The sequence below is a fragment of the Garra rufa genome, chromosome 12 (assembly GCF_049309525.1).
Source record: "Garra rufa chromosome 12, GarRuf1.0, whole genome shotgun sequence".
NCBI lineage: Eukaryota > Metazoa > Chordata > Actinopteri > Cypriniformes > Cyprinidae > Garra > Garra rufa.
The window spans coordinates 41,320,901-41,336,195 of NC_133372.1; the positions used below are offsets into that span (position 1 = coordinate 41,320,901).

General features: G+C 32.9%; 1 protein-coding gene across 1 annotated transcript; it reads right to left on the reverse strand.

The window, feature by feature from the left end:
• Positions 1-1,895: 1,895 nt before the first annotated feature.
• LOC141347214 (mitochondrial import receptor subunit TOM34-like) lies at positions 1,896-8,040 on the reverse strand. The gene is made up of 8 exons (XM_073852218.1): positions 7,840-8,040; positions 7,565-7,701; positions 5,962-6,061; positions 5,729-5,881; positions 5,430-5,587; positions 5,195-5,348; positions 2,641-2,767; positions 1,896-2,561 (listed from the first exon to the last, which is right to left on the reverse strand). Exons 2-8 carry the CDS (start codon positions 7,692-7,694, stop codon positions 2,460-2,462), a joined length of 924 nt encoding a protein of 307 aa, XP_073708319.1. The 5' UTR covers positions 7,695-7,701; positions 7,840-8,040; the 3' UTR covers positions 1,896-2,459.
• Positions 8,041-15,295: the final 7,255 nt, after the last annotated feature.

The following is a 15,295-nucleotide window of genomic DNA, read 5'->3' on the forward strand; positions in this document are numbered from 1 at the left end:
ACTGTACTTAACCCCTTGTCATTCAAGATGTTCATATTTTTCTTACTTCAGCCATAAAGAAATAGTTTTTTGAGGATTTCTCTCCATGTAATGGACTTCTATGGTGCCCCTGAGTTTGGACTTCCAAAATGCAGTTTAAATGCAGCTTCAAAGGGCTCTAAAAGATCCCAGACGAGGAAGAAGGGTCTTATCTAGTGAAATGACCAATTTCTATAATTTTTTTTAACCTCAAGTGCTTGCTCTGCGTAAACTCTTATAAAAAAAGAAAAACTCCCATCTCATTTTCTTCTCCAACTTCAAAATCATACATTGCTGCAGAAGAACCGACCCAGTGTTTACAAAGTAAACATGCAAAGAAGGTCAAACGCACTTTACAAAAAAAAGGCAAAACAGCGTTGTAGGGCGATTTTGAAGTTGGAGGAGAAAATGAACTGTCGTGAACTGAAATATAAAGAGTTCAAGCAAAGCTAGACAAAATGAGCGTTTGAGGTTAAAAAGTTTATAAATTGTCTTAAATTGTTTTTTTTTTATAAAGAAAATAGGCAATCTCACTAGATGAGGCCCTTCTTCCTTGGCTGGGATCATTTAGAGGCATATGAAGCTGCATTTTGGAAGTTCAAACTCGGGGGCACCATAGAAGTCCATTACATGGAGAGAAATCCTGAAATGTTTTATTAAAAAAAAAAAAACTATTTATTTACAACTGAAGAAAGACATTAAAATCTTGGATGACAAGGGGGTAAGTACATTATCTGTGTAAAAAAAAAAAAAAAAAAATTGCTCCGGAACTACCCCTTTAAAGGAAGAGTTATTACCAAGTTTGCTTAAAATATACTAATCCTCAAGCCATTAATGATGTAGATGAGATTGTTTCTTCATAAGAGCAGATTTGGGTAAATTTAGCATTGCATCGCTTGCTCACCAAATGGATCCTCTGTAGTGAATGGGTGCCGTCAGAATGAGTCTCCGAACATCTGATAAAAACATCACAATAATCCAAACGTAATTCACACCACTCCAGTCATTCAATTTAACATATTGCGAAAAGCTGCATGTCTGTAAGAAAAAAAAATATCCATCAAGCTGTTTTAACAGTTTTTACTTGTAAACTATGCATATTTCTCTCCTTATTCTGCTTATTCTATGATGTTTTTATCATCTGTTTGGACTCTTATTCTGACGGCACCCATTCACTGCAGAGGATCCATTGACAAGTGATGCTGCATTTCTCAGATTCTGTTCTGATAAACAAACCCATCTACATCTTTGATGCCCTGAGAGTGAGTCAATTTTCAGCATTTTTTTGGTTGAACATTTCTTTAAGTTCAATCATCTGTGGCATGCTGTAGATTATTCTAGATAAGGTTTGTTTTGTACAAGCAAACAAAAAACATGTACAGTAACACATTTGAAGTTGACTACTGTGATTAAAATGACTTGTGAAAGTTAGATTTACACTACCAGTCAAAAGTTTGGACACAGTTCCAAAGAGAATGGGGAAGTGTGTCCAAACTTTATAACAAATTATATACTATTATAAGTGTTTGCATACAAATATTTTTAAAAATATATACATATATTTGTGTATTTTTATGTACATAATAAACACACAAAGTACACACACATAGTATGCAAACTAACTTATTTTGAATCGATTAATTGCGACTAATTATTTTGTAGCTCTAAAGTTAAGGCATATACACAGTTCAGATAACTGAACTTTTCTTTTTTACAAACTGAGGAACAATTTGAAATATTGTATTTTTATAGAGCTTTTCTACCTGTATACATAGCATTTACTATTTTATGTCTTTAGTATCGCTAATTCCTACAAAAAAAAGTCAGTGCTGATCATTGCATTTTATCTGCCAATTTACAGGATGAAAAATACAATATTCCTTAACATTCTCCTTTATTATCAGATGCTTAACAGCACATTCCTCTTTAAATAAAATAAAGACCCGTTTACATTGTCTTGATGCAAAATGGCATACGAAACATCAATAAATACAGTCAAGTCTCAAATGTATATAAACATCAGTTGGTTTGGACAGTAATTAACCCACAACAATACAACAAAAAGGTAAGCACTAAAATGAACACATTTTGTAGAAAATGCAGCCCTAATACTATCTGCCTTTTTGAGCCGATCTAAAGTGAAGTAGGAATTAAAATTTAGTCTGAAAAAGAGCCATTCAATTGCATGTGCAATGAAAGAAACACGTTAAAATCACATCCGATTAATGACAAATGCAATTACCAGAACCAGTTTGATCTCAGACAGGTGGAGTTTCAGAAAGAAATACACCCGGTTAAATGTGCCTATAAGAACATATACACTCAAATTATTTCCTAGTTTTTAAAAATAATGATGTGCATATCTAAAGTCTGTAGCAAACTTTGCAGAGGCAAATCAACTCGAGGCACTTGCTGAAAGTTTCCTCACTGTACAGTCACAGTTATTTCATCTTCTGTGCTTCCTGGAGTAGTTTCTGTGCCGCCATATTGCCCGGCTCGATTTTGAGCACACTGTTGAGATCTTCAATACACATTTTCTTGTTCTATGAGATAAATGTTTTACAATTTATAAAGCAATTCACCAAAGAGAATGAACTTTAATTGATTCAGAAGTAAGCGTACCTTGAGTTCCTTGTTTGCCTGGGCACGTCTGTAAAAAGCCTTGATGTTGGCAGAATCCATTCGAAGAGCCGTATCGCAGTCGTTGATAGCTTCTTTGTACATCTTTAATGACAGGTAGCAGAGAGCCCTACAAGAAGTATTGATTTACACACATTATCAAATTTAAGGTCTATGAAATTTTCCATGTCTAGAAATTCTAAATCTTTTTTGAAATCATAGCAATCCTGACATTTGGCAGCATAATTACTAGTACCATTTCCAGGGTTGGTACAGATGCTGTAAAGTCAAATTCAAGGACTTTTAAAGCACTATTCTGATTTTCAAGGACTTCAATTAGAGATCTTACTTATCAAACAATGTCTTCCATTTAAAATAAAACAGAGAAATAGATATACAAGTATAACTATACTGATAAAAAAAGGCAAAAGTAAAGTGAAGCATGTGCAAAGTAATACTACTAAAGTATTACAAAGTATACTACACTTTTCCTATAGTAAAACCACAGTTCATTTAAAGGGATTTGTATTTGTGTATACTTTATTTTTTTCTTTGTTTTTATAACTGTACTGCCTTAATGGTTTGATGTTTTCTACCGTTTAAGATTGTTTTTTTAAGCATATTTGAAATAGCTCCAAAATCCTAATCTGAAACGAATGATTCATGAACCTGCAAATCACATATGTGACCCTGGACCACAAAACCAGTCTTAAGTCGCTGGGGTATATTTGTAGCAATAGCCAAAATTACATTGCATGGGTCAAAATTTTTGATTTAGAAATTAATTTTAAGAAATTAAGTAAAGTTCATGTTCCATGAAGATTTTTTATAAAATTCCTACTATAAACATATCAAAATGTAATTTTTGATTTGTAATATGCATTGTTAAGAACCTAATTTGGACAACTTTAAAGGTGATTTTCTCAGTCTTTTTGATTTTTTTGCATCCTCAGATTTCTGATTTCAAATAGATGTATCTCAGTCAAATATTGTCCTATCCTAACAAACCATACATCAATAGAATTATTTATTGAGCTTTCATATGATGTATAAATCTCAGTTTTGTCAAATTTAACCTTGTGACTGGTTTTGTGGTCCAGGGTCGCATATTACGAATCATTAAATTTTAATCATCTAATTCTCAAAATGATTCACAAACCTGATCCGATCTAAATTAAATGATTCGCAATACATGCTCCGAAGTCTCGATCTGGATCAAACGATTCACGATTTGAAGTCCCAATCTGAAACGAATGATTTGCGATACTCGATTCGATTGTAGCACTTCAAAACATCATTTTGCGACACAATGGTTTAACTGGTTCAGAGTCTCGAAATGCTCCTTTTAACCATTACAAAGTATACTACACTTTTCCTATAGTAAAACCAGTTTTTTTAAGGGATTAATTAAGGGATTTGTATTTGTGTATACTTTCTTTTTTCTTTGTTTTTATAACTGTACTGGTTTGATGTTTTCTACCATTTAAGAAAAAAAAATGTAAAAGTAAAATCCTAATCTGAAACAAATGATTTGCAAACCCGCACCAAAGTCCCGATCTATATCAAAAGATTCGCAAAATCAATTAAAAATACTGATCTGAAACAAAAGATTCACAAACCCGCACTAAAGTTCAGATGTAAATCAAGTGATTCACCATCCACACTCTGAAGTCCCAATCTGAATTTGCGAACCATCATTTCACATCAGGACTCGAAGAGCAGAGCGTGAATCATTTCAATCGATCTGAATCAAACGATTCATGATTTGAAGTCCTGATCTGGAGTTTCGGAAAACTCTTTTTTACCCATCACTATATGACATTACTGACATTAACTGAAATAAAGGGAAAAAAGGTATGATGTTTTTTGAATTGCGTGAAGAGATATGTGCTTATTGACAGGGTTCCCACTCTAAGCCGAATGTAAAATTCCCTGACTTTTGATTATAAAAAGCTGAATTTCCATGACCTACAATGAATGGATCCAATCCATTTGCAAGCTTTATGTACAAAACACACTTTTTTTTTTTTTTTTGCATATACCTGTGAAATGCACTTTGATATTTTTCTCTACAGAAATTCATTTATGGTTTTTATGCTTTCAGGGGTTAAATGCTCTGAAGGATTTTCTGTTTGTCATCAAGTTTTTCTATTTCTTCACATTTCGTTTTTGCTTTTCTATCATTTACTTTTAACACCTGAAGTAGTCATTTTCAAGCCAAAGGTCTTAATTTTCTGGCATGTTTGCCTTAGCCTGGAGATTGACAGTTGACGAGCGGGAAGGGAATAAAATGGCGCTGAAAAGTAGCCTAACCATAACAGTAGGCAAAGCGCATGAAACAACGCAATTAAAAAAGGTATAGAAAAATGACATGTTGATAAATGGAAACTAAAATTGAAAGCAACAAACAAAAATCCCTGATATTTCATGACTTGGTCAATGATTCAAGCACTTTTCAAGTTCCTCTTCAGGAATATTGCTATTTTCAAGGGTTTTCCAGGCCTTAAATTTCAAAAAGTCAAATTCAAGCACCTTGTATGAACCCTGCATTTCTTACCGGTTAGTGTAGGTTGTGACTTCTGTGGGGTCCTGACTGATTGATTGTGTGTATTTCTCCATTGCTTTCTTGTGTTCGCCCTTTTTCACAAACGCATTGCCTTCTTCCTTTAGAGCCTTGGCCTTTTTAACAGCTTCAGGTCCTGGTCCTGGTGCTTAGAATAAAAATTGAAAATCAAGCACTGAAGCGAAGTATGACAGCTGAAGCTCCGCTTAGTTATGGCGCAGGTAAATACCTTTTTTCTTGTTGTCAATCACGCTGTTTTGTTGTGGGCTGGGGGTTGAGCTGGCAGCTTGCGCCAGGCTTTCTTTCACAGACATCGGGACGGTGGGAATCGGAGGTAGTTTCTCTCGCCAAGATGGTCCGTCTATGTCTGTCAAAGCCTTGGTCATTCTGAAGGGAAGAGGAGTATCCTTGTATCCTCACAAATTTACATTTTATGCTTTTGATTTGTATTATATTACCTCATACAGCTGATCAGTGCATTTTCTATGAACATGCAAATAATTCTGGATCCTGTTCATGTAGAATTACCTGTTGACACCGTCGTGAGCTGCCGGTATCTTGCAGTCTATCTGTAAAACAGTTTTGTAGTCCACATACGCCTGTCTGTATCTCTCCAAGGCCTCGTACGCTGACGCCCGGCGAAGCAGAGCTTTAAATCCAAATGGCACCAATTCTAGAGACCTTAAAGTTAAATACTAAGATTATTAACACTGTACATAATCACTTTAACCATTTTTGTGCATACCGTTTGTTGCACTTACTTTGTGCAATCTTTAATGCATTCATTGCAGTTTCCATCTTTCAGGTAACTGGCAGCCCTGTTGGAGTACAAAATACCCAGATCTTCCTTGTTCTTCTGACCTGCAAACAGAACAATTACAGATATAATGGATGTGTCTTTATTTACCTTATACCACTGCTTCCTTTAGATCTATTGTAGTCTGAGGAACCATTTTGAAGTAGTTGCTCTGTAACTTTCATATTTTCCTGTTTGGTGTGATGACCCTATTGTTATTCATTTAAAAACATTAATATGGGAATAACATGGTATTCATATGCTACTATACTGTAACCAAGATGTTACCCGATTCTATCACAGTTCTGTCAGATACTAAAGGAGATAATTAAGGATATGTGATCATAATAATGCAAGTGACCCCATTCTAAAGTTTAAAAGGCAGCAATATATTTGTATTTCTATTATCATTTATACTATAAAAAATTAATAATATAAATGTGTGTAAAAAATTATTTGCAAATTATTTTCTATTACAAAAGATGACATTTTTGCTACTCACTACAGTGCTGGACTGTTTAATGTATAATTTCAAAATATATTTTTTTGAAATGTTTTATCTTTATTAATATTAACCACTACTAATATTACTAAGAATTGAATTTGTGGTAGTTACATAGCTAAGCAATCACAATGTGAAAATGTCATTTGGAAAATATATTTTTATTATTCAATATTACATTTTTGCTACTCACTACCACTACAGTGCTGTACTATTAAATGTATAACTTAAAAAAAAATAATAATTTTTAAAAGTTTCATCCTAACGTTAACCACTGTAATTTTTGTCATGCATTCTATTTTATTATAAATATTACTATGAATGTAATATGTGGTACTTATATACTATAGCTAGTCAGTAGTATGCATAAAATAATGTTTAGAAAACATTTTTTATGTAATATATATTTTTAATATACATTTATGTAAATATATATTTTAGGTAATATTTTTATTACGTAATATGACATTTTTGAACTCACTACAGTGCTGTATTATTAAAATGAATAATTAATATATAAATTATATACATTTATATATATATATTTTTTTTTTATATTTTATCGTTATTTACGTTAACCACTGTAAATTTTTCATGCATTTTTCTATTTTATGATTAATATTACTATGAAATGAATATGTGGTAGTTATATATTGTAGCTAAGCAGTCAGAATGTGCGCAAAATAATATTTGGAAAATATTTTGTATTGTGTAATTCAACTTTTTTTCTACTCAGTGCTGTACTATTATATGTATTATTTATTGAAATGTTTGCACATTTATTTTTACATTTTTAAACAGTCTCTGAACTTTTCCACTGGGCCCTTAGAACTCATTTGGGGGCCCTGGGGCCCCATTTTGAAAACCAACCTGAAAAAGCTTCTTATTTTATCGTTAAAAGTGAAAAATATTGAAATGGCGTTGCAAAGGAATAAAAATACCATGAAACATTGCGTGTAAGTGCAATAATGCCATGGTAGATGTACAAAAACATGGCAGTTAGCGAAGTGATAATACTATAACAATGATATTTATTTGTAATATGACCATATTTGACTGCTCTTACCAGACTTCTCCAGCAGCTGGATGGACTGGCTGTAGACGTTCACAGCTTCTCCATACTGACCGGCTCTGAAACACTCGTTACCGGCTTGTTTGAGCTCCGTCCACGACTGCGAGCGCCGCTTCTGAGGCATAATGATACTGAAACGATCAAAGGCAGTGTGAACCTTAAGTGCTCTTAACTTAGTTTAGCAATGTTACATTGCTAACTAAATTCATATTAAACCCTGGCAGTAAAATTGTTGCCATACGTATACATTTAGAATAAAACAAAGTTACCGCGGTAGTGTTAGCGTCTGAAGTTGACAAACCGGAAAGTAACGTTAAACGTTGAAGGAAGGGCTTTGGTGATCGCTCGCCTCCGCTTGTTTAAAGTTAGCTAGCAGTTGTTGTATTTAACAACCAGCCTGTGAACTACATGAGCTAACGTAACTAACGTTAGTCCTCGTTCTAGAACACGCTAGAAGATCCACTTCTCCTCCTCCTCCTTCTACCACACAGGCGCCGGATGAGTACCACGTTTTACCGGCTGAGGCTTTACGGAAACAGGCGGTGTTGAATTTCAGTTTCAGTTCTCCGGACTGAAGCGGCTGTTGATCTCCGCTGCTGCTATTTGAAGATCAGGATGGGTGATTGTAACCCAATCCAGTGTTGCCAGATCCAGCGAGAAAAGCAAGCAACTTGGATTCTAAAAAACAAGCGAAGCGTCTCGTGTAATTTATGTGGATATGGCAACATCAACTCGGTCTCAAACGGCTCAGCTTCCCTCTATATGTAAAAGCCAAGTCACTGGTTGCCAGATGTTCCTGAAACCCGATGCATTCATTATTTTAAAACGCATCAGTTGTTTTAAAAGATTTCATCTTATTTTTATTAACCATTAATCATCTTTTATTTTTATTATTTTTATTAGTTAATATAGTAAATATTTGTAATAAAAATACAAGACCCTTTAAAATAAAAATGTACACTACCAGTCAAAAGTTAATAATATATATAAATGAGTGCAAAAAATTGATTTGGAATGATATTTCTATTCACTACAGTGCTGTACTGTTAAATGTATAATTAAAAAAGTGAAATGTTGTATCTTTATAAATATTAACCACTAAAATGTTAATGTATTTTTTAGTTTGATTATTAATATTACTAAGAATTGAATTTGTGGTAGTTACATAGCTAAGCAATAATAATATGTGAAAAGTCATTTAGAAAATATTTTCTATTTATATATGACATTTTTGCTACTCAGTACAGTGCTGTAATATTAAAATGTATAATTTCCAAAATATTTTATTTTTATGTTTTATCTTTATTAATATTATAATATTTTTTCTTTATTATTACTAACCACTAAAATGTTCATGTATTTTTTGATTTGATCATTCTCATCACTAAGAATTTAACATGTGATATTTACATAGCAAAGCAATCACAATATATCAAAATGTCATTTGGAAAATATTTTTTATTGTGTAATATGACCTTTTGCTACTCTCTACAGTGCTGTACTATTAAATGTATCATTAAAAAATGCATTTATTTGATTCAAAGTACAGCAGAAGTATTATTTACTATTTAAAACAACTTTTCTATTCAAATATGTTTTTTAAAGTATAATTTATTTCTGTGATCAAAACAAAATTTTTCACCATCATTACTCCAGTCTTCAGTGTCACATTATCCTTTAGAAATCATTCTAATGCTGATTTGCTGTTCAAGAAACATTTATTATTATCAATATTTAAACCAGTAAATTTTTTCATGATTCTCTGATGAATAAAAATCCAAAGATCTGCATTTATCTAAAATAAAAAGCTTTTGTAATATTAAACACTACACCATTCAAAAGCTTGTAGTCTGTATCGTTTTTTGGAAAGAAATTAGAACTAGAACTAGAAATTAGAAACTAATACTTTTATTTAGCAAGCATGCTTTGAATTGATCAAAAGTGATGATAAAGACATTTATTATGTTACATAAGATTTCTATTTCAGATAAATGCTGTTCTTCTGAACTTTCTACTCATCAAAGAAACCTGAAAAAATAATATTATGTTTTCAACATAATAATAGTAAATGTTTTTGAGCAGCAAATCAGAATATAATGATTTCTGAAGGATCATGTGACTGCAGTAATGATGCTAAAAATTCAGTGTTAAAATCACAGGATTAAATTATATTTTAAAATATATTCAAATAGAAAGCAGTTATTTTAAATAGTACAATTTTTTTTTTTTTAGTTTTTGCTAAACTTTGGGTCAAATGAGCAGAAGAGACGTATTAAAAAGAAAAAAAACGAAACCTGATTATTTCAAAAACACATTATTCTTTTTCATTTTTTGTCTATCTAATGATTAAACCACTGTATTATTTCTTTTTTATATAATAAATTAATATGTGGTAGTTATATAGCTAAGCAATGTGAGATGCTTTATATAAAGCAAATGCAAATCAAACTTATATTCAATAAAAACACGAAATATTCTGTTTTTATGAGACGTAATAAAATGTCGCGTCATATGCCATTCCTTGTTGGTCTAAATCGGCCCTACTGGGGGGCCAAGATGGCGTCGTGGAGGATAGACGTGTGATTTTTAGTTCTGGCGGTGGTGGTAGTAATGTGATTAATCAGTTTATTTTGAATCTTTAAACCTTTTTTTGCTGTCTTCTGCGAATAGTTCCTGTATTGTTTGCATCGATTTTAGTAAATGGGAAGAAAGAGACGCGGTTTATCCAAAGTTATGGATGTCGAAGTTGGCGCCGAAGTTGAACTAGTCTCTGACGTTGGCCTAAGCAACCGCTTTGATGTGCTGGCTGACCATCCTGCATCGGCTCATGCAATGCATGATATGGATCTTTGTTTGGCGACATCCTTTCCAGCATCTCCTGCAAAAAGTCCTCCTTCCAAAAAAACTAAAAAGAAAACTGGAACTACCGGAGAATTCACTGACGTTCTGCACGCCATTCAAGAATTGTCTACTAAACAAGATGCTACTTTCCAAAAACTCATCTCCATCGAGAATTCGACTGATGCTACAACGAAAGCCGTCGACAACCTGTCTTTGGTAGTGCAGAAGCTTGTCTCTGATGTTAATGAGCAATCGGAAAAGATGTGCAGAATTGCAAGAGACATTACAGAGCTCCAATCTTCAGACAAGGATGTCAGATCACGAATTGAGCAGCTTGAGCGGTACAGTCGGCGTTGGTGTTTAAAGGTGCACGGGGTTCCTGAAACTAAGAATGAAAATCTGCACTCGATTGTCTTGAATATTCTTGAAAATGTGGTACCTGACCTCCGAGGCAAGCTCACCGATGCCCTTGACGTGATGCACCGTGTCGGGAAACGGAACCAGGACGGCGGTCATCGAAGCATCATCGTAAGATTCTCTACGCGATCACTCCGAGATGTCGTTTGGAGGGCTGCGAAGGACAACGCATACTTGAAAGAATCTCGCCAACGCATTTCCGAAGCATTGATTCCTGCAGATGCTGCTGCGCGTGCAAAGTTATGGCCAATTGTTAAAAAGGCAAGAGAGGAGGGTAAGAAGGCATCCTTCTCCGGGCCTTTTGCATTTATTGATGGTCAGAAAATCGAGGCCTCATAACTTTAGACTGAACTTTTACTTTCGATAACGGTGTCCGCGAGGATTTAAGGAAACATTTGCGAAAATCCCTTGATTTCGGGAAAGCAATTTATTGTTTTATTTTTGGTGTCATGTAGAAGACATTACTGATTGATCACCTTCTACCCTGTTCAAAAAGTTCAAGTCAACTTTTCAGCCAAAGGACTTTTCGTTTACCAGCCGTTCAGCTGCGTTTTATTGCACTGCATATAGTGTTATTTCTTATTTTGTTATGCATTCTTTTGAGTTTTCTTCTTTTAGTTTAGCTTCTCTTAATGTTAGAGGTTTAAGAGATAATACGAAAAGGAAAGCCTTATTTTTGTATTGTAAACGTAGTAATGCAGATTTTATTTTTGTTCAAGAAAGCCATTCATGTGAATCAGACTCCAATTTTTGGAAAACGCAGTGGGGAAATTCGCTTTTTATGAGTCACGGATCTAACCGTTCTGCTGGTACTTTAATTTTGACGCATAAATTTAGGGGTGACGTTCTAGAATCCTTTTTGTCTGATGAGGGTAGATGGATCATTTTAGTATGTAAAACTGAAAATGTGGTATTCATTTTATGTAATGTTTACGGGCACAACTCAAGGAACGCTAATGTACGCATGTTCAAAGAATTGGGAGCTATGCTTATTAGTATACAAAGTCGCTTTACTAATGCTTATTTGATCATAGCCGGAGATTTTAATGAAACTCCAGATGACATGCAAGATAGATTTCCTTCAAGAACTACCCGCACAAATGATAACATTATTTTATGGTTGTGTGAAAATCTGTCGGTTGTAGATGCCTGGCGTTTCTTTAACAGTGGTTGTAGTGGCTTTACTTGGTCCAACAAATCTGGATCTCTTAAGGCTAGAATTGATATTTTTCTCATTTCTCATGCTATTTTGAAAGATGTATTTTCTGTTAATCATCAGTTCGCCCCATTTACTGACCATATGTTAATTTATTTGGACCTTAAACAATATAGAAAGCCAAGTAGTACTAGAGGTTACTGGAAATTTAACAATTGTCTTTTGGAAGATGTTCCTTTTAATGAATACATTACTCATCTGGCTAAAACTATGTTTAGTAAAGTTGAAGGTGACCCTTGCTCTAGGTGGGAGTTCTTCAAATTTAAAGTAAGAGACTTTGCTGTTAACAGAAGTAAACAAATTAAAAGGGAAAAGAATAACAAAGAATTTGAACTTATTCATAGGTTAGGTGTGTTAATGCAGAAGATTAATCCCAGTACAGAAGATGAGGTAGAATATAGTGTTTGTCAAATGAAAATTGAAAATATGTACACAGAGATGGCTAAAGGTGCTTTCATACGTTCTAGAGCAAAATGGATTGAGAAGGGTGAAAGAAATAGTAATTATTTTTTTGCTCTAGAGAAAAGAAATCGTAAAAAAACATCTCTCTCTGCCCTTAAGATTAACGGTGATTTATGTATGGATCCAGGAAGGATTTCAACTTTTGTATACAATTTTTACAAAGAATTGTATACTTCTCAGTTTTCTCAAGACAAATGTGATTCCTTTCTTTTGAGTGTTGGTGATAAAGTTCCTGGTATTAATGAGGATTTTAAATTACTATGTGATTCTGACCTTTCTATTACTGAAATGGAGGAGGCATTGAAATCTATGAAAAAAGGAAAATCTCCAGGTACTGATGGCCTGTCTGTTGAATTTTATTTACATTTTTGGGACCTTTTAAAGCAGCCTTTATATTGTTTGTTTAAAGAATGTATTCACAAAGGAGAGATGACAGCCAGTATGAAGCAGGGACTTATTTCTTTAATCCCTAAATCGGATAAAGATCCGCATTTAATTGAAAACTGGAGACCAATATCATTATTGAATATTGATTATAAATTACTTGCTTTAATATTTGCAACTCGCTTAAAATCTGGTCTTAATAGTATAATTGGCGAAACACAAAATGGGTTTATGAGGAATAGACATATCAGTTCCAACATAAGGCTCGTACTCGATCTCATTGACTATTCAGAGAATATTGACTCAGACTCTATTATTATGTTCTTGGATTTTTATAAAGCCTTTGATTCATTAGAGCACCATTTTTTGTTTAAATCACTAAATGTTTTTGGGTTTGGAAATAAATTTATTAACATGGTGAGAATGCTTTATAATGATATTAACTCTTCAGTTTTGGTTAGCTTGCAAACTACTAAACGTTTTAATTGTTACAGAGGAGTGCGTCAAGGTTGCCCCATTTCCCCTTTTCTTTTTCTTTTTGCCGTTGAATTGTTATCTCTTAATATTTTACAAAATCCTACTTTAAAAGGTATTTCTCTATTTGGTAAAGAATTTAAAATATCCCAACTTGCTGATGATACTACCATATTTCTCAAAGATCAAAGTCAAATTCCTTTATGTATTAATATTATTCAGTTTTTCTCTGAAGCCTCAGGTTTATATTTAAATCTATCAAAATGTGAACTATTTTGTCTCTATGATACCCAACAATCATCAATCCATCATATACCTGTTAAAGACTGTGTCAAGTACCTGGGGATTTTCCTTACTAAAGATAGATTGTCTCGTCAACAGCTTAATTTTTCTCCTAAAATAAGGAAAACTAGAACAATCTTTAATTCTTGGCTTCAACGAGATCTGTCCATTTATGGCAGAGTTCTTATTTCTAAAGCAGAGGGTTTGTCCCGTTGTGTTTACCCTGCTTTATCTTTATTTGTTAGTGACAAAATTGCTGATGACATAAATAAAATGTTACTGAATTTTATTTGGAAGAATAAGTCCCATAAAATTAGGAAATCTGTTTTATCTAATAGGCGTGCTGAGGGTGGACTGGAAGTTTTGGATTTCAAAGAATTAGTTAGTTCATTTAGAATAAGTTGGTTAAAAAAATGTCTCTGTAGTAATGGTTCAATTTGGTACTATATTCCCAAAACTATATTTCTTAGATTAGGTGGTTTAGATTTTCTTTTAAAATGCAATTTCACCCCTTCTAAATTGCCGATTTCTCTCTCTAATTTTTACCAACAAGCTCTACTTGCTTGGAAACTGTGTTATGTGCACAACTTTTCTCCCCACAAAGAAATTCTGTGGAATAATTCATGTATTTTAATCCGTGGAAAATCTTTATTTATTGACAAGTGGTATGACAGAGGTATTGTTTTTGTTTTGGATTTATTTAAAGATGATGGTACTATTCTGGAATATGAAGAATTTATGATTTTGTACAATCTTCCTCTGCCAGCAAGATCTTTCAATTCTGTCATCAAAAGTTTGTCTCCAAGTTATGTGCATCTATTTAAAACATACCTTTGTTTTAGTGAGAGAAAAACAACTATGCCCAAACTTTTATTGGATGGAGTTTGTCTTCTTGATAAAAAATGTAACAGTAAGTTTATAAAGCGAATGTTACACTATTCAGTATATACTTCCCCTAGATGTAAATTTTTCTGGACTAATTTTGTTGACTGTATAGATTGGAAGAAAGCATGGTTACTTCCTGAAAAATTTTGCATTTCTAATAAAATCAGAGAAATACATTTTAAGATTTTGCATAATGTTTACCCAACAAATTCCCAAATTGCTTCTTTTTTTGATATTTCTAATTTATGTGTATTCTGTAAAGTTGAGGAAGAAACTTTACTTCATTTATTCTATCATTGCGATCAGGTTAAAATTCTTTGGGAGAACTTAAGATGTTATCTATCTTCTTTTGTAAAATTTAATGTAAAATTTACACTAAAAGGAATATTTCTATATTTTTCTAGTAGTGACCATGCTACTGAACTTGTTGTAAATTTTTTTGTTTTGCATTGTAAATTTTTTATTCATAAATCCAAATTTCTTAATATGTTACCTAGATTTGATGTCTTTCTCGCAGAGATTTTGCTCATTGTTCATTCTCTTAAACTTATTGATGATAACAAGAATAACAAGTTTCTTAAGGCATATGACGATCTTTTTCTTAATGATTGAGGTGCTGTTTTTATTTATTTTCTTTTTCTTTCCTTTTTTTTTTTGTTATTGTATTTCTATGCAGTGCTGTTTATTGTTGTTTTTCTTTTGTCTTGCAATAAAAAAAAAAAAAAAAAAAAAAAAAAAAAAAAAAAAAAAAAAAAAAAAAAAAA

What these genes read in the sequence shown, in the direction of transcription:
- LOC141347214 (XM_073852218.1), bottom strand. Translation starts at nt 7,694, where the DNA reads ATGCCTCAGAAGCGGCGCTCGCAGTCGTGGACGGAGCTCAAACAAGCC. An exon ending in GCTCACGACGGTGTCAACAG is followed by an intron (nt 5,588 to 5,728) that starts GTAATTCTACAT and finishes TCTTCCCTTCAG; the next exon opens with AATGACCAAGGCTTTGACAG. An exon ending in GATTGACAACAAGAAAAAAG is followed by an intron (nt 5,349 to 5,429) that starts GTATTTACCTGC and finishes TTTTATTCTAAG; the next exon opens with CACCAGGACCAGGACCTGAA.